At 46.2% G+C, this 17,810-nt stretch overlaps 4 protein-coding genes across 4 annotated transcripts; 2 read left to right on the plus strand and 2 right to left on the minus strand.

Moving 5' to 3' along the window:
- The first annotated feature begins 448 nt into the window (after window positions 1-448).
- F5147DRAFT_311178 (uncharacterized protein) lies at window positions 449-3,147 on the plus strand. The gene is made up of 6 exons (XM_041429165.1): window positions 449-685; window positions 750-1,278; window positions 1,336-1,985; window positions 2,040-2,195; window positions 2,249-2,341; window positions 2,398-3,147. Exons 1-6 carry the CDS (start codon window positions 572-574, stop codon window positions 2,830-2,832), a joined length of 1,977 nt encoding a protein of 658 aa, XP_041289896.1. The 5' UTR covers window positions 449-571; the 3' UTR covers window positions 2,833-3,147.
- On the minus strand, window positions 2,919-5,668 carry F5147DRAFT_311086 (Acetamidase Formamidase). Its single transcript, XM_041429164.1, has 24 exons — window positions 5,441-5,668; window positions 5,369-5,382; window positions 5,289-5,307; window positions 5,220-5,239; window positions 5,128-5,167; window positions 5,012-5,066; window positions 4,842-4,952; window positions 4,757-4,791; window positions 4,668-4,704; window positions 4,564-4,611; window positions 4,232-4,512; window positions 4,156-4,172; window positions 4,024-4,102; window positions 3,971-3,976; window positions 3,894-3,920; window positions 3,767-3,844; window positions 3,688-3,720; window positions 3,608-3,638; window positions 3,520-3,550; window positions 3,405-3,466; window positions 3,338-3,352; window positions 3,241-3,290; window positions 3,134-3,187; window positions 2,919-3,082 (listed from the first exon to the last, which is right to left on the minus strand). Exons 1-24 carry the CDS (start codon window positions 5,483-5,485, stop codon window positions 3,005-3,007), a joined length of 1,266 nt encoding a protein of 421 aa, XP_041289897.1. The 5' UTR covers window positions 5,486-5,668; the 3' UTR covers window positions 2,919-3,004.
- Window positions 5,669-6,501: 833 nt separating this feature from the next.
- Window positions 6,502-7,963, minus strand: F5147DRAFT_616381 (terpenoid synthase). Its single transcript, XM_041432537.1, has 6 exons — window positions 7,768-7,963; window positions 7,671-7,709; window positions 7,442-7,616; window positions 7,103-7,385; window positions 6,784-7,049; window positions 6,502-6,728 (listed from the first exon to the last, which is right to left on the minus strand). Exons 1-6 carry the CDS (start codon window positions 7,937-7,939, stop codon window positions 6,617-6,619), a joined length of 1,047 nt encoding a protein of 348 aa, XP_041289898.1. The 5' UTR covers window positions 7,940-7,963; the 3' UTR covers window positions 6,502-6,616.
- A 4,699-nt stretch (window positions 7,964-12,662) lies between these two features.
- On the plus strand, window positions 12,663-14,448 carry F5147DRAFT_776575 (uncharacterized protein; the record flags this gene model as incomplete). The annotated part of the gene is made up of 14 exons (XM_041441871.1): window positions 12,663-12,816; window positions 12,872-12,904; window positions 12,955-12,974; window positions 13,024-13,038; window positions 13,098-13,136; window positions 13,199-13,227; window positions 13,285-13,298; window positions 13,342-13,380; window positions 13,433-13,486; window positions 13,542-13,601; window positions 13,660-13,794; window positions 13,843-14,080; window positions 14,138-14,189; window positions 14,245-14,448. The coding sequence occupies 14 exons, from the start codon at window positions 12,663-12,665 to the stop codon at window positions 14,446-14,448; spliced, it is 1,086 nt and encodes a 361-aa protein (XP_041289899.1).
- Window positions 14,449-17,810: the final 3,362 nt, after the last annotated feature.

A 17,810-nucleotide genomic window follows, 5' to 3' on the forward strand; every position in this document is an offset into this window, starting at 1 on the left:
CTTGAGAAGTGAAGAAAAACGTGAGTTCCCATATCCTATGAATATCATCAGTGACTGCAAGCGTCTGAAAGATGAGAAGGTCTGTACGACACTTTAAGCTTTCTCAGTTCTGTCACAATCTACATAGTTCACCCTAGGGCTCTTGCTTTTCTCCACAGGTGTTTCAACTACCTCTCCACCATTGTTCTCAGATGTGTCAAATTGCTCTGTGTGATATTTGAGTTATTTGAATGGCTCGAGGTATTGTGCTGCTATAACTATACATTCAACTGCTTGGTGGCTTACTACAGCAACCATTAATATTGAATATTGAACATTGACAAGTATGATGTGGTTTCCTCTGCCAAATCTGTTGCACCGCGCTGAGTCAGCCATAACCGAGCCAGTACCACGGTCCGGTTATTACCTAATATATTACCGTGTGCCTCGGCCTGCACAGCTGCAACGGCTCCGATTCCACTATGTCTGGAAGGCAAAGTACTTGTCGCCTGTGACTTGACTCGAAGCTTGCTCGAGACTTATAACACTTGCACATGTACTGCACCTTTCCTGCCCTGCGCTCATACTCAGGATGAATATGATAAATCTCTCTGCAACTGACTTTCCCATCAAGTCCGTGAGGATATTCAGCTCCGACGTAGCTGAGGTTACCCGCACTTTTCCCCTCAACTTTACCCAGTCTCTAGTACGTGCATAGTGGTTGACCTCAGCAGCTTCTAAGACCCAGTCACTTACTACTACATAATTAGAATGGATCGCTGGCCATCAATATTTCAAACCTTCCCCTACTGCATCGGCAGAGTGGAATTTGGGCATCTGTGACCATTGGTTCAGATGATCTGATGGTTATGGATTACTACCATGGCCCGTCCGACTATAAGTCCGACCCGTTTGGTCATCGGCACGAGACTAGCAGTGATGTCCTTCGTGATCTGCGGGCCGAGTTTACGCGCCTAGAGGATGAGCGTCAGCTAAGGCAACAAAGCTTCGCCTTCCTGTCGACGTACATGAACTCTCTTGCCAAAGGAAATGCTCTGGCGGGTGTGACAGAACCTGCACAACTCGTTACACTCTTCGATGAGTTCATAGACATTGGCAAGAGTCGATCCGAAGTCATTGCGGTACTTGACCAGCAGATCAAGGACGTTAAGAAGGAAATAGACGAAGAAGTACAGCGACTTTTCCTCGAATCCTGCGCCTTAGTGACCAAAGCCACTGTTATTCTTGCACCAGTTTCTGGCCGCACCGCTACGGTCGCTGAGCTGGAACTGAAGTACAGTGAGTTGTCTTACCATTAAGCTGTTGCATTTTCATCTATCACTGAGTCCTCCTCAGAGGTTAACGCTACATGGAAGCCAGTATACGAACTACATGTCACGACCATTGATGGTGTCCCTTCTTCATCAGTCGTTCTAACTTATCGATGTCAAATTTCTCAGTCTACCGGGGAGAATTGGGACGATGTGGAGCTTGCGGTGACAACAGCAGAGCCCTATGTTCATTCAGTAGGAGTACCTGAACTAAAGAAGATGGAGCTAAAGCAACGAGGAGGCTTTTGGAAGCCTGACCCTTGCGATTTACCGGTCAAGCCCCAAAATATTCCATTTTGGAATACCACAGGATATGCGTCGCCTTTCGAGAACATTCTGTCCTCGACACAGCAAGACAGACGAAGCATATTTGGAAACGCTCAAATTGCTCTTCACCAAGCTGGGGCCACACAGGAACCTGCAGCAGACAACGTGTTCGGATTTTTACAGGGACAACCCACTGTCACAACTCAAGGTTTCTTTACATCTACTCCAGCACAGTATTCATCCAGTGCGCGGAACCCAAGTAGTGGCGGGAGTAATGCCACAGACAACACCCTTGGCTCCAACCAACCAACATCAAACTTGCAGCAGTCTCAGCCATCGACTTCCTTGTCCGCTTCAGCGCATCTATCCAAGTTACAGCACCAAAGAGAACGCATAGTGTTAGCAGAGGTGCGTCATGACTGTTTCAGGTTGCTAGCGAATCTGACAATAATCTTACTGTAGCTCGACAAGGCCGTGACTCACACAACGACTGCAAAGGTGTTCATCCCAAGTCGTGGAGTGGGAGGGACCCATCACATTCTTATAGCAACTATCCCACTGAAAGCGTCATTTACCAGGGTCGCAGTACCGAGCGTTAACTCCCATGTCTTTTGGACTGTGAGTAATATCTCGTTTATGTCATCGTACCTGCCTCACATCTATCATTCTAGTGCGAGATTTCAAACACAAGCAACTATGCACTAACTCCGGGCACTATTCACACTTACCTGGATGGAAAACACGTTTCTGACATGGATATCACGGTACGTTATTTCCTATGTCAGTTTCCGAGACCCATTAACCTTGCGCATCGAAGCAGAGCATCAATCAGTCGCAACCTATCCAATGCTCTCTTGGTATTGACGCCGCGATGGCCACGCAGTTCAACCGCACTATCGGCTCGCTACCTGACTTCAACGGCAAGGCAACTAAGACGTATACTATCACGGCCACTCTTAACAACACGCACCGCGACCCCGTCAGCAACGTCATCGTTCGCACATCACTTCCATTTTCTGCAGACCCTCGTATTACAGTCACGTTGCAAGAGCCCGGAGGCCTTGCTGACATCAACTCGGGAACGGTACGGGTAGGAGATGGGTGTTATGCGAGGTGGTCAACCGCTGGGGACCGCGCAGGAAAGAATGATGGGCTGTTCGAGTGGGTGTGCAGTGGTGTGAAACCCGGTTCACAGGTGTTGAAGGCAGTGTGGCATGTGACCGCCCCTTGCGGTCTCAGTTTCACAGAACCGTAGTTCGGCCTATCCATACAGCTTGCTATTTAAGTCTAAGAAGAGGAAGAAGGGTGTATGACAGGTTTTATTGATTCGGGGCAAGAGTAAGAATCCTTCTGTGTAGTATTGTACAAAATGTTTGCGTATACACAGACATTAATTAGAATACATCGTTCATGGTCTTGGCCATCTTTTACAGCACGCCATCGCTGCGCACAGCACATTGCCCAAATTCCAGCTTCTTCAAACCTTCATCCTTGGGTAAAATGTCCTGTTACACATCATGTAATCAAATCGGCAACATCTATCACAACGAACTCACATGTTCAAAGATCCCCAAGGGAAGACCGAGAGTCACACAGGCATTTGGAGAGTCCTAAGATAAAATTGAATAAAACTGTCGAGGAACTTGAATTGGATCTGACTTACCACGATTGCACCAATGTGACTTTCTACCGGCGCAGCAGACAACAAAAGGTCTAAATGAAGTTGAGTGTTGTTCTTGCCCTCACAGAACATGACTTACATGCTTGCTCACGGGCTACGGTCACTCGCTGATCAGTAGATGGTTCATTTTGCGATGCGGGACTTACTGTAGCCAATCTTCATAAGATAAGCGATAGCGTTCAGAGCAGCCTGCTTGTAGGCTACCGTGCTAAGTAGAGTTAATGAACTACGCATCAGTGTATCAAGGGAAAGTACACTGACGCATCCATGTTGTATTGGGTACCATCACCGTCTGTCAATTATTATCGTCAATAATGAATGATGTGGCATTCAATGTGCTCATGCATACGGTAGTCTACACTGATCCCCTGGAAGATCAACTAGAACTCGGATTAGCAACTAAAACAAATGATGTGCTCATGTACCTACTTTTGCGGAGTACTGTGGATCGACAGGAGAGGGCTGTGACGGTCAGCACCGGGAGTGGCCGCCTGAGATAAGAACATACCAGGAAGATGGGTTGTTTCATAGCAAACTTCTCAACACCGCCTTTTATGATGCTAGTGCTGAAGGTGACTATTCCAGCCTGAAAGACACATTAGTGAGAGCGGGACAAAATTGCAAAAATTCCACACCATCTCTATGGCGCCACAGAAGGACAGCTAAATAGTGCTCGTTTAGATCACCTACGCACTGATAGATTCTAGCCTACCTCGCCCTATTTGAATGTTAGCATGAGCAGAACTGCGTGATGAAGATACTCACATCTCCTTGAGAGAAGTGGAGATCGCCAACAGACAAGTTTGCACCCTTCACGAATACAGGGAAATAGCAGCGCGAACCCCTTGACCCAAAGTATGTGAGGAACAACGGAAGCCTGTAGTGAGCTTCCTTTACCTTGACAAGTTTTTGATCTATGAAGTAGATAGTTACTACAATCGAGATAACAAATGACGATTTAAAGGAAGCTTACATCGCAGTTACCGCCATGCTCTCTTCCAGGAATCGTCCGTGCGCCTTCGCGATAGATTTTCGCGCGTACGTCATCAGGCAGGTCTTGGCCGACATAAGCGCCTGGTGCCAATGGGCCATAGGCGACGGGAGGAACTGCATTAGCGTGAGCTTCAATAAGGGCACCTTCACGCTTGTTCCAGGTTGCCAATAGTTCAGCAGACGGTGCTGTGCCGATCAACCCAGGATGAGACACGCCAGCGAAACGTACGCCAGGAATGTGCCTTGAAGTGGCATAGACGCCTGGAGACATGTCATCAGAACGTTGCACGCATATCGTATGAAGATGCGAACCTTTGAAATCCCAGATAGCTTTTGCAGCTCTGCTCTGGAATTCGCGAGCTACATAAAATTTCAATAAGAAATATGCGAAATATGGCAGTTTTTTTTTCGCTCACCAAACAATCCGCCGCCGTTCTCGAGTTCGAAAATACCCTGTTGCACTTTAGGCGCTTGGCTGAATAACTAATTCTGTGAGAGTCCTTACGGTGTAGCCCCAGGGCATTTTATCAAACGGTCTGACTACGAACAAATGAAAACGAGTCACAGAAGAGCAATCAGGTACGACATACCATCAAGAATATCAACTACGAGACAGTCTCCAGGCTCGGCGCCCTCCACAGCGATTGGACCGGACAAATTATGAACGCTGGTCAGGTCCACGTCTCTGATATCATCGCTCGCTGTCGGAAATAGTGGCCTTAAAGTAGATCCCTATGATGGCGAAAGCCCGTATACGTACTGTCGTTGTTACCGATTTGTGCTCCTGTCCAGTCAACACATTCGACATTGAACACCTGTGCAAATGATCGGACATAAGACAGGTGTATACATACATCCAAGGGCATCGTGACATACCTGCCCGGGCTTCACTGTGGCAATGGCAGGGATATCGGGACTGCGAACAGGGTCATGGGATCGATTGTGGGACGAACAGCATACTAACTCACTGCCAGCGGTTGTGCAGGTTCTGCAAAATGTTAATAAATGTTGCAACTACGGCGAAATGTGGAACAAACCTTTTGTTCTCTTGCAGGACTTGCAGTTAATTGAGATCATGAGATAAAGGTGTGGACGCATCAACCTGAAAAAAACCTACACAAAAGGATCAGCCTAGGGGTGCAGTGATCAGTTGTCGACTTTCTCAGGTGAACAGGACGCAGTTGCGTACCGAAACCAAGGTTGGGTGAGCTACGGAGTTCGCGACAGTTGCCATCAGTTAATCGCTTTTCACTTTGTGATGAGACTTGGGATGAGAAGGCTGAGTTGAAAGGAAAGGAACCTCATAATGATTGGAGCCGATAGCTTATAATGGCTCCTGATAAGACTGGCGGTCCGCGTGATACCGCAACCGTCTATCAACAATGTGCCTCATAGACGGACTGGTCACGAGTCTAGTTACATGGGTGGGGCTGTCACAACAGACGTCTCGAGTCTCATGCAAGACTTAATTTTGGACCACTTACTTAGTAACGCTCAAAACGGAGTAGCGTAAACCAAGATTCTCACCTGCTATCATGCATTCGTTCTCAGATAATTGCGAGGTCATACTTTCAACTTGTTCAAGTCGAGTCCGAAACGTGCTTGATGCAGTACATTCTGTACAGACACCGCACGACTTTGACAGATACGTTCTCAAGATTTTGACCATCGTGCGAACCTCGAAGATCAGGCGACTTGCTACTAGATAACACGAGAGACCGACACTAGTACTGTCATGCATGTCATGGGTGAGCCGCGGTGCACACGTGACACGTGTTCACCTGGGCTTATGTGAGCGTGGATGGCCAAATACAAAAATTCAAATTCAAATTGAACTTTGACAATACGGTATAATGAACGTGTTGTAACTTGTTCGGTATTTAACACATAATTGAACAGCAAATGACGTTGCTTGGGGCACAAAAGCTGGCGCTGCGAGTTCTAAAGCAAGTCATGGAGGAGAAACTGCATGCATTAGTAAACTACAAGACCACAACGTCCAGTTGGCACAGGCATGTGTTTCCCTACGTTCAACTTTGCCACAGATCACACCACAGGAAGGATTTGTGATACTAGATGAAGTACAACTGAAGGAAATTATTGACGCCGGTTTCAGGTAGATGACAATATCAATCAGACAGCCGTGTCTTTTGCTAACAGTTAGTGATCGCAAAACCTGGTCAATGTTGAGACAACTGAGTTATCATACAAATGGGAACAGCGTAGTTGTGACTTCAACTTAATTCTAATCAAATTCTAATCAATTGTAAGGATGAGAAGATTACATAAACGAGGTAGTGCGAGAGCACACCACATACATATCTTGTACTGCATATCACAACGAAATGCGCGAAGTGCAGGAAGATTATGCGGAAGGAACTGCAGATATGAATAAATGTGTGTGTGCGGCGCTGACCTTTGGCAATAACGGGACACGCCTAGTCTGTTGTATTTCCAGACCCTTGGTGGAAAAGTACCTGCAATTCCGATCGGATTGAGCGATGGTTCATACCAAGGAGAAAGTCTTATTACCTTTGACTCTCGTAGCTCCAGGAATGGTTTGCTCGAGCCCAGTTTGCTATTCCGTCAAGGTACTCCTTGACCAGGACGTCGACAGAAGGCCCCCATGAGGGAACCTTCGCAAGACCGTCAATAAATCGTTTCTGAACTTCAGCGTGATAATGTGCTGCCCAAGCCATCGCACTGCCTATGTCGAAGTCCAATTCCAACATGACAATATTGATCAAATTATGAAATTCGCCCCCAGCCGCTTGCTCCTTGTTGTACGACATCATGTCCTGTGAAGGATATCAGCAGACCGCAAACTACGACATCCTCAATACCACTTTACATTGTCAATGATTGTCAACTCTGTGATACAATCAGCAAGATCCGTGATGACGGGATTGTAGAACACTTCATCAGGGAAGTCCATTCCCATTTCATAGATTAGGAGACAGGGTTTTACGCCCACAGTTTTCCGTCGGAGCTTCAGGTAGTCATCGATACTGCGCTTACGGCCTTGTTCACGGTCGAGACCCTCGACGACTACTCCATGAATATATTCATCGAAGGTTTCAAGGAAGTGACGTTGAGAAGGCAGGCTTGCGAATTGGATTGCATGGACCCAAAATCTACCCAAAAGTCCCTGGGGTGTCAGATAATCCCCAAGGAAGTTGGAAGCACTTACAATCGCGCGACCTCGCTGAGAATGCATTCGCCTTCTGGTCGTATCTTATGAGGATTGTGTAGAGCATCGAGCACGATGTCCGCCCTTTCCTTCCTGACTGCCTCATTTTCGAAGTCGGTGTACTCCTCCACAAGGAAAAGAAAATTCATCAAATCACAGCCGATTTGAACGTGTTCTATTTAGGAACGGAATCAGGGTTTTGTGGTGCGTCAATTGCCAGAGTACGAACCTCTTGGTGCATTTGGATAAGCCAGTCCTGTTAGGAGGGCTATAAGAAAAATGTGTTAATCATCGTCAAAATTGAGGGCTCGTGACACAGGTCGCACCAAAATCACATTTGTCGAATGCTTCTTGTGACTCAGGACTCAGGGCCTTGAAATCACGGAATGAAGCATCAACTTCAGCTTTCACATCTTGCAGATGAGGATTGACGGTACGAGGCCAGGGCCAGTGAATCATAGTGTCTGGGAGGTATATCGTCTTTGGGCGAGCATCCATAGCCTTTGAGATATAGTTTCTGATGAGTGCGAAAGTCGAAAGGGGGACAAATTATCGCTTGTCCAGTCCAGAGCTTCCAGCAGAGCTTATATACTTGTCAGGGTCAGAATCGGCCCACTTCACATGCACATACACATTAGATGAATGTGGTGAATACTCCAGCCATGCCGGTGTCTATCTGATCGTGGGCAGATATGATCAAGTGGCGCACAACGTGAAAATGTTGGTAACGTTGGGAATGTAGGGTCAGTCTCATGCGAGATCCTTCTGCCTTGCTTAGCCGATTCCTAGTGTCTCGGGGCTGCTTATCAATCGAAGTAGATCATGGCAATCCATTGAATAATCGAGTAGAATATCATAATAAACAGTCACAAACCATGCTTTCGTTTTCAAAAAAAAAAGTTGAAACTATGCCCACAATTATCCTGACGCCACCTACAGTGTGGAGGGCAGAACCGGGAAAACTCACTGCAGAAACGAGATTTTAACTAGATCCTAATCAGAGAAAGATAACGTGTACGATGCAACTCTAAACATACCTAGTTTGGTAATCAGACGTGAAGCCGATGCGGTCGCAGAATTTGATCATTCAGTCTGAAGCAACTTACCTAAACACTCAACGGTACCGGTATGATACACGGTCCCGGAGAAAATGTGCTACCCGGTGAAATGGTAATGCCATGAAAAGCGGAAACCTGCAAGTCAGTGACCATTACAAGCATGGGACGCCATACCAACACAAAACAACTATACAACATCGTACGATTCATGGTTCCGGAACTGAGCTGGTAACGAATCACATTTTGACGAATGGACTTTCCTACCACCAGGGAGTATCTGGCTAAGTAGAAATAAATCAAGTCAGACCCCTCGAGACTATCAGAAATATTGATGTTGCGGAGGAAGACGTTAACAAGTAATAAAAAGGAATTGAATTTGCATACGTTGGTACTATAGGTGTTGTCAAACAAACACAAATACATTATTATCATGACTAGGAAAATCATCATTGACTCTTCACCGGGGCGCGCTATGGAGTACGCAGTCCCATTCCGCAAGTGCATATTGTGGGGGCGTAAATAAATCAAGGAAGCTAAAAGCCACCGGAAACTCTCAACGTTTTCGGGTTTTTCGGCTTCCCCGATACTCACCCCAATTCTCACACAAGTCCCATAGCCTACTGCACACACCTCACCCACTATGGCAATACATGCCAACTTTTCCATCAAGACCAGCCTTTATATCTCGGTCCAAATGTAAGTACTCTATTCTCGTCAGTTCCCTGAATTGCTTGGCAATGATATCATTCGAGTGGCAACATGATGCACTGTTCGGGCCGTTGGATACCCAGGCCCCATCAAGCAGATAGACAACTGAACGATCTATTGTGCAGTATATTGACATTCTTACCTTCCAGATTCCTTCTCCGTTGGGCTCGTGCTGGGAAGCTGGACCGGGTCAATCTCGCGAGCTAATGAAATGTACCTTGGAAAAATATTCGTCATCACTCAGTCTGGAGCCAATTGGGTTCCCTGTTGGACCTTTGCGACGAATACTATGGTTGCCTAATCAGGATAACCTTATTGTCAAGCCCCTCCCGGTCCTACCTATCGGAAAGGTCGCAGCTCACCTGATGTAGTCCCACATGCATCCGCTATTGCTAGCTTTTTATTGTTTACGTGTCAATGCATCTCTGGGCGTGGCAGACTTGATTTCTGTGACTGGTAAGTCTCGGTATGAAAGTGATATTTTGGTGACAATTAGGCAGGGATATACGAGATTTTGTAGAGTTCTTTCCCCCGTCAAGTCATGGTAGAAGTATATATAAGTCTCCCGAAACTGCGACTTCTATGAGCTCAGCCAACTTTCACCTCTCGTCCATCAGCAGTTCATTCAGCTACCATCTCTCATACAGCACCTTCTACTCGTAAAGTCACACCCTCGTCCTTTTACATTTCCAAAGTGCAATGGACTCATTCTCAAATATCCTCGCTATGTTGTCCGCTTCCGAGGTCGACGATAAGAGTAGTGATGCATCGTCGACACCAGTGGAGGAGGAGTCGCAATCAAGCTCTGGGGGTTGTTACTGTGTCATTGCATGAACGCGTTGTATACTGTCTCATTCGTATACGAACGTAAGTGGTAACATTTATTTAATCTACGGAACGATGGCTTACCATTGTTGGTTGCAGCTCCAGGTGCTGACAACTAATACAGTGCAATATCCTCTGTAGTGTTTAAGTTACAGCAGGGCTTAAAGCTTAATGGGCGATACCACTTTAGTTTACTCATTGGCAACACACTTCGTTCAGCATGTTTCGACATTTGCTCACCATTTTCGTTTATTATTTCGTTGAGTTCTTCGGAACTACTTTGATATCTTAGATGCGGGTACAGGAGATACATTTGAGACTCGAATATCCTGGTAAACGCACATATATTTATCTGTAACACCAGCTGGAGGGAATGGACAATTTGTTTTACAGAGTTATATCTATTTCCCGCTAGCAGCTACCCTTGCTAGTTTGCAACTAGTATACTGCCGAGCTCAGAACTATATTGAACATCGATGATTTCCATAACTTCTCCTAGTAATACAGAAGGATCCAGCTGCAGAATGACTGTCTTCATTCGATTAATCTGACTACAGGAGAGTCGAGACTAACAACTACTTGTATTCAGCATGATCAATCATGCAGCTCTCGATCTCGATCCTCTTCATACCTTCACCAAGCCCCTCATCTTTTGCCTTCGTGTGACCACGAACAAGTGCCACAACGAGCTGCTCGGATGGTGTGTCAACCCGGAGCATAGCAAACACTTGAACCGACTCTGAGAAGACACTGCGATGCTAGGATTCAAGATAAGTCGAAGGCTGACAGTTGACTGACTGCAACGGAACACGTATAACAGCCCCTGTTCAAGTTCCCGGCCCATTAGACCTCACAATTCATTCTGTATCGCGGTTGTTGATATCTCATTGCCGGCGCATACTGTCTGCCCCGCGATCTGTCTCAAGAAATATATTCAATCAACGCACATCTGAAAATAGGTGGATATTAGCTAGATGGTGAGAATTTAAATGTGTACAGTGTGCTGAAACTAGATGTCCATCAGTGCAAGCATCGTAATCTAGACACGAAACCAATAGGCACCATCTTTGATGAGGGCGACAATCAATCAAGTTGTGCCTCGCACACTTTGTCGCAAATTGCAGGCCTCCGTCGAGTAGCCACCTTGACTTCATTCTTCTCCATCTGCATAGGTGAGCAAGCCACGCCCGAATGAATGTGTCTACTGAGGAACCAGGTCAGGGCAGAATGCAGACATTCGTTGCCTTGAGAGCTAAGTGCTGTATATGCATAGAGCGTGCGTGATGAATGGGATGGGTGCTTGACGAGTGGCTACCGACCAAGTACTGGCGTGGAAATGAAGGTTGGAAAGCGAACGGTAATTTCAGTGGGGTACCATGTTGTAGTTGCCATCGTCAAGTGGGTGAGATGATCCCTCCGATAGTGTACACTTATTCTTGCGATTCTTCGAGTACCCACTGTCATGATTTCGATCAAGTGAAGAGATACCGCCTATGTCTGCTGGACTGTGGGTTGTAGTGGCTAGCTAGAAACTTTTACTCGGTATGAATGGCCGTGACGGGGAAAGATGATGAAGTACAAATTGGATTTGATGTGCGTGGGACCTGTGCCCTGATATCGGGAGCGGGGCGTGAAGACTGAAGCGAGGGCACCATGCGGCCCGGCGCATTCAGCGAATGTCGTACAAGCGCTAGGAGAATAACACGTGAAGAAGGTTGGAAGTATTAGTAGGTTGGGGGTTGGAGCTCTGGAGAACGAAGGAACTGTTGTGCCAAAAAGAGCACAACTCATCTACGGCATGGGGAAGAGTTAATAAGCGTCTTGAAACACATGATCAGAATATAGTGGAAACCGTGACATAGTCTTTGCATTTCCATTTCTTCGTAACCTGAATAAAATGTTTGATGCTCACAAACATTTGGTGCGAATCTTCAGCTTGAGGTTTGCGCTGTAATATCTTTTTAGGGCCTATAGCTTGCTGACATTTTCATGCGGGTTGGTGGCGGATCGGAACTGGGAAGATGGTGGAAATTTTTGGACAATACGCTACGCAATATCCAATTGCAATAGTAGTTATCCAGGATGTGGCAGTGCGATACATCCCACGGATATAGTGCGTTTCGTATCCGGTTCGGTCTTAGTACTACTAAGTTAGTAGTACCATATCTTTGTTCAACTTGAAGAACGCCGAGTAAATGATTGAGCGGACAGTGATGACCATGATAAGGCGAGTTATATTTATTCCTGTGTTGCTTGTCTTATTTTTCTGCTGCCATGCCACAGAATGGAACCTTGTTAAAAGTTATCAGCGAAGCTGTTAAACCTCAAGCTTCAAGCTCGGCCAGCAAGCTCAAGGCAAAGAGAATACAAATAATTGTTGATGATGATTAGACGCTTGATCAGTGACGACACAGTTTCACTTATGGAACTCCTGAACTGACACATGTGCACTCCAGGGCAACAAGAACATTTGAAAATGGTGTGGAAAACTCTGAGTTGCCGACATCACAAACGACTGTTGGGACTTTTCTGATGGACGAATATTTTGCGTGCGACGGTGATACTAGTTTGCAGAGCCATGCTCAAAAGGGTTTCACTCTTTCCTTCAAGTTCATATCACATCACTGGCGATGCAAGCGGTGCGGTGGTATATCTACCTGAATGCTATCGTTATACATAGTCCCCCACTCGCTCAGACCTACCCCTCGAATATGACCATAGTCTCAGATGATTCCAGTTGGTGGCCGCTGGTCACTCGGTCACTTGTTTCTAATTATTGGGCGGGTTCGTCATCAGTTTGCTGATGTCTCGATCTAATCTTTGACTTGTGTTTTTGCAGTTGCCGCCGGAATCGTGGTGGTATATGATTGGGGTGAGCGGGATAGTGCTCAGAAACTGCTGACATTCTTATGTTCACTCCAGTACTAACACTCGGACAAGAGGTAGGTCGATGTTATCGCTGGAGCAGGAACTCGCTAAGAACGGTCATAGATTGAACTGATCTGGGTGAGTAACAGAGTCCCATATCAGAAGAAAAACAAGAGAATACACTGAATTTGCGACAGAGGCAACGTTGGTCTTTTATGACGGTGATATATCTGGTTGTTCGTACCTCATGTTATACTATAGTGGGTTGGCGAGTTGTGCTGACTCCAAAATGTTCCAGATACGTTATATTGGAATACCATATCATGCGTACGTGTCGAGGCCAACGAATTGGCACCGTGCTAATAGCTCGTCTTTGGGAATTAGTGCCAATGTTCTGAGTATGTTTCAAATCTACTGTATTCAAGTCTTCTGACAAGACAGCACACAGTGAATATGCCATCGGTCTCGCTGACGGACACAGTGAGTAGTCCGCAATTATCTATCCATATCCAATGAATGGGCTCATTTGTAGGGGTGAGTGGGACTTTGAACACTGAATGTGGCTCAACACAGTCATTCAATAGGTGTGAGTCGGAAACATTAATCCTACTACGAGGGTGATCACTGATTGTGCGTTTCAGGCAATGTTGTGAACTATGCAGTAGTGGTGACAACTGTGGTTGTAGCTGCCATGTTGGGCGGTGAGCTACCTAGCTGCAATCTCTCAGTGATATTAACCCGACTGAAACATGATGCAAGTCATCATGATTGTTCGGTTATATGTCATGTATCGGAGATCTAGAATGATGCTTATATCTCTTATTATTATCTTCCTGGCTGTTATCATCACCTACGGAGTAATGGCGGCAATAGTACTCAAGCATACAATAGCGGGTAAGCTTTGCTTGTTGACTTGAACACAGCTCATTTGACAAACACCAGAGGAGCTGATACTCTCTGACACATACATGTGCGATTACGAAACTGAGCCGGGGTACCAGCTAATGGTCCCAATGATCTGGGTGCTCATCTCCTTTTGGGAGGTTCTCGCACTGTGTCTTTCGGTCTGGATTGCTGTAAAACACTTCCGTGACCTGCGACGACTCTGCCCATCGACAAGATCGACCATCAGGGACTGTTTCAGAGTGCTGATAAAATCTCACGTGTTTTATTTTGCAAGGTGAGCTTGTAATGTGAATGTAGTTATCAAGTTCTGCTCAAGTTCTGCACGTGCTAGCTTTGCCTGTATCTCCTGCCTCCAGTTTGGTTATATCTCTCCAAAGCTCTCGGTGCGCCGACCCGTCGCTGGCATCTACATGGAACTACTGCTCATCATTTCTGTAGAATTTACATTCTATGGAAGCTCTGGTACTCAATGGTGTTTTTGATATTTTCTTGGGCGTGCAGATCTTTGTGCTGGGGCCGCGCCTCATTCTCAGTGTTAGAGAATATCACGCTAAGAACGTGGCCGACTCTGATGCAGCAACAAGCATGACTTCGATTGTCTTTCAGGAGCATGTACATGTGTCGACTAGCAGTACTGTGTGACACGGGCACGGGCACGGGAAATGATTGTTGGGTGCTTTGCTGGGAGGGTGGACCTGCTTAAAGTTTCGTCGTGGTATTTATATAACTCGTGTATGTTCTGATGTAGATTGGAAGAGTGTACTAGTCTATGGTAACCAATTTTTTGTGTTGATTAACACTGGCACTAAGTTGGGCTAATCTCCGAAATGATGTATAAACGAACGTCTTGCAAACATCCCAGTCTGTCGGTGATCGATACTGACTGGGAAAGAAATATAACTTGCCCAAACAATTCCAAGGTTTACGCTTAGACTATGTGCTATGCAGGTCCGCGCTTGCACAGTGAATGTCTGGGCTGCAAGCCTTCAGACACGTCTTGTAAATTTTACGAGATACTAACCGCATGGCTAGCAAAACTGCTCGATCTTCCTGGTGCCTCAAGTTAGTGTGTACTCAAGTGTAGCTGAAACGGGAGTATCTCAGTTGAAGACAAACGGCGCGTGTACAGATGCAAGTCGTACGAGTGTCACGAGAATCGCGCGCGTGGCGAAGACAGAGTGTAATCGGGAGTGCTAGACGGGAGTCTGAGAGCGAGCGCTGACAGGAAATTGATCGGAGACTAGCTGATTGAATAAAATTGGTTGCATAGCGTACGTTTAATTTGACGAGAACACATACAACTTTGACGGCTGCTTGTGCCCTTCGGTCAAGATTCGCGCTGATAACACGCTTCACTTTTGCTTGCGGGCGAGACTATCTACTCCAGAGCAGGAATGTTGATAAGCGTCATTTTGGCAGTCAAGTCCTTCGGGATCATAGTGTCGGTCTCAAGGTGCTAGTGTGTGTGTGTTGACTCGGACATGCTCGTCATATCTGGAGAGGCGCTTTGAGTTCCTCTTGACCACAATTTACAGCTACTCAAATACTCACCATCGACTTGTGTGCGATTCCCTATCGCAAAAAGAAGTCATTCGAAGCCCTAAAAATAGGCCTGTTCTCCTCCCAACCAGTTTCTTCTAACAGCTTTAAGATCGCTACCACACCACAGAGCGGGTATCTCGATTCTCAAGAGACCACGATCTGTCAAACGCGTCCACTCTCTTGTTCAATACTATACCCGTAGCTGGTGGCCTCCAGAATTCGATTTGTTTGCCTATTGGCCTGGCTTTTGCAACGATGCGTCGTCGAGGCTCAGAACAAAATCTTTCAAGCGAAAACATTTGAACAAAAGAGGAGCTCAGTTCAGCTGGCAGAACCCGGACGCATCACGTGGTCGTAAAACAAGTGGAAATTAGCATTTGATCTTCGACAATACATGGCAATAGTCTGATGGAAAAGATGTAGTGAGTAGCTTATGCGGCTGCCAGGTGTCTTGAGTTCTACTCAAACAAAGGGCATCTTTTTTTCAACTACCAATCGTCGACTACCCGATTGATCTGGAGGACTTCTCATATTACCGACCCCATCCGATCCGCCCACCGCCCCCGAGATTGAAACGGGTCGGATTGCAGCAAGCCCTCCTGAGCGGGTTAAATTCTGCAGCGACTCTAGACAAAACGTTCATGGTTCTTGGGAGGCTGGCCAAACTGAAGTGCGCCAACCTGTTCGACTCTTCCCCAAACTGGCTTCGAAACCTCTTTACTCTGTCCCTACGGTGGTGCATGCCCATCATGATGAGGCTCTGGATCACCTTCTGTCATTCAACCGCAGGTTTAGCTGCTGAAGATTACAGTATTCGAAAATTCTCGAAATCGAATATCACGCTCAGCACTGGGTTGATAGTGATCATGATATGGTCGTTCTAATTTCTAATTCCGTTCGTCGTTTCGGTTATTGTGATGAGTACTGCCGGATAGTCTGGGGATCATATACACCCGGACAATCGGACTCATCATTTCCTACGGGCCAACCAGGGCATCGAACCATCCGGAGTTCCCGGACTCTACTCGTGGCAGCTGTTGCAAGCCAAACGAAATCGGATATAACCTCGTGGTTATATGGCTCATTGATTGTCAAATCAAAGTTTCTTTTTGGTGCTAGGAAAGGAGTTCATCTCGATGCGCCTACACTCTCATGCTCTCTTCCTCCTTACACTTCTTCCCTCAGCTTCGATAAACGACACAAAATAACACACCATGGTCTTCATGCACCGCATTGCTCCTCGCAGCTCCTGAAGTGATTTTCCGGTGCAATACTGCCTCGTGCCGAGGTATATAGTATCTCCGAGGTGAATTGTCGTGAGGATGGTGGTCACGATGACGAACTCGTGAGTATTTAACTGTACACATGTTCGCTGTCTGCTCGGATAAAGATAAATTTATCCCACAGGAGAGGGTGGAGTTTATGAAAAAATTAATCGTGCGCGTCATGTGGATTGACGAGTGTAACGGATTGGAACGAGCTGTATTGTTCAGCTTCCGAATCAATTTTTCGTGTCCTAATTTTTTTATTCGAGATGATCGATCGATCACGCCTTGCGCAGCATTGGTTGAAATGAAGCATGCACCCACCTTGGCCTGCTAAATTATATCGCCGTGACGAATAGATGACAAACGTCTGCGGACTGCGGTATTACGCTCATGGCGTTCGCCTTGCACGATGCCCTTGAATATTTCAAGTCTAGTGCGTCGAATTCAATTTCACCACGAACAACGAATACATAGACAATGGCCAACAGGGGTAAAATACTTGTAAATCATTGTTTCGCCTCTTTTGGTTTTTTTTTCAACCTAACACGTGCGCAAAGGTTTAAAAGTAGTGGGTCGTAATAGGTAAACATTGTTCATTCTCCAGGTGCTACAGATAATTATACATGTGCACTTCCCAGAATATCCGACAGTCTTCCTGTACCTACACCCAACAACCTAGCTCCGAAGAACTCGAAAAAAAAACACAACAAAAATGGCGAACGAAGATCGAAAGCATGCTGAACGAAGTGTGTTGTAATAAATAAAGTGAAGTGGTGGTATGACTCGTTAAACCCTGTGCCGTTGCTTAAACACTACAGAGCATATAACATTGTCCTGGTTATCAAGGAGCAGTGCCTGGAGCTACAACCAACAACGGTAACTACCATCGTTCCCCGAATCAAATAATCATCTCCACTTACGTTTGTATATGAATGGAACAGTGTGCATCGCGTTCATGCAATGATGCAATAACAACCTCCGGAGCTTGATTGCGACTCCTCCTCCACTGGTGCTGACGATTCAATGCCCCTCTCACCGTCAACGGACAGAATAGCGAAGATGTTTGAGAATGAGTCCATTTCTTTTTGGGATATGGAGTGCGACTTTTACGAGTAGTCGAAGGTTGTATGAGAGATGGCAGTTGAATAAACTGCTAGTGAACGGTGAGTTCAGTTGACCAAGATCGCATTGTCG

The sequence above is a fragment of the Suillus discolor genome (assembly GCF_016758755.1).
Source record: "Suillus discolor strain FC423 chromosome Unknown F5147scaffold_50, whole genome shotgun sequence".
In the NCBI taxonomy this organism is placed as follows: Eukaryota; Fungi; Basidiomycota; class Agaricomycetes; order Boletales; family Suillaceae; genus Suillus; species Suillus discolor.

Coding starts and splice junctions, on each gene's coding strand:
- F5147DRAFT_311178 (XM_041429165.1), top strand. CDS start 572: ATGAATATGATAAATCTCTCTGCAACTGACTTTCCCATCAAGTCCGTG. Junction 1,279..1,335: donor TGAGCTGGAACTGAAGTACA/GTGAGTTGTCTT, acceptor AGTCCTCCTCAG/AGGTTAACGCTACATGGAAG. Junction 2,342..2,397: donor TTTCTGACATGGATATCACG/GTACGTTATTTC, acceptor GCATCGAAGCAG/AGCATCAATCAGTCGCAACC.
- F5147DRAFT_311086 (XM_041429164.1), bottom strand. CDS start 5,485: ATGGCAACTGTCGCGAACTCCGTAGCTCACCCAACCTTGGTTTCG. Junction 4,513..4,563: donor AGCTATCTGGGATTTCAAAG/GTTCGCATCTTC, acceptor ACATGTCTCCAG/GCGTCTATGCCACTTCAAGG. Junction 3,083..3,133: donor CCTTGGGGATCTTTGAACAT/GTGAGTTCGTTG, acceptor GATGTGTAACAG/GACATTTTACCCAAGGATGA.
- F5147DRAFT_616381 (XM_041432537.1), bottom strand. CDS start 7,939: ATGGATGCTCGCCCAAAGACGATATACCTCCCAGACACTATGATTCAC. Junction 7,710..7,767: donor ATTCGACAAATGTGATTTTG/GTGCGACCTGTG, acceptor TTTTTCTTATAG/CCCTCCTAACAGGACTGGCT. Junction 7,617..7,670: donor TTATCCAAATGCACCAAGAG/GTTCGTACTCTG, acceptor GTTCCTAAATAG/AACACGTTCAAATCGGCTGT.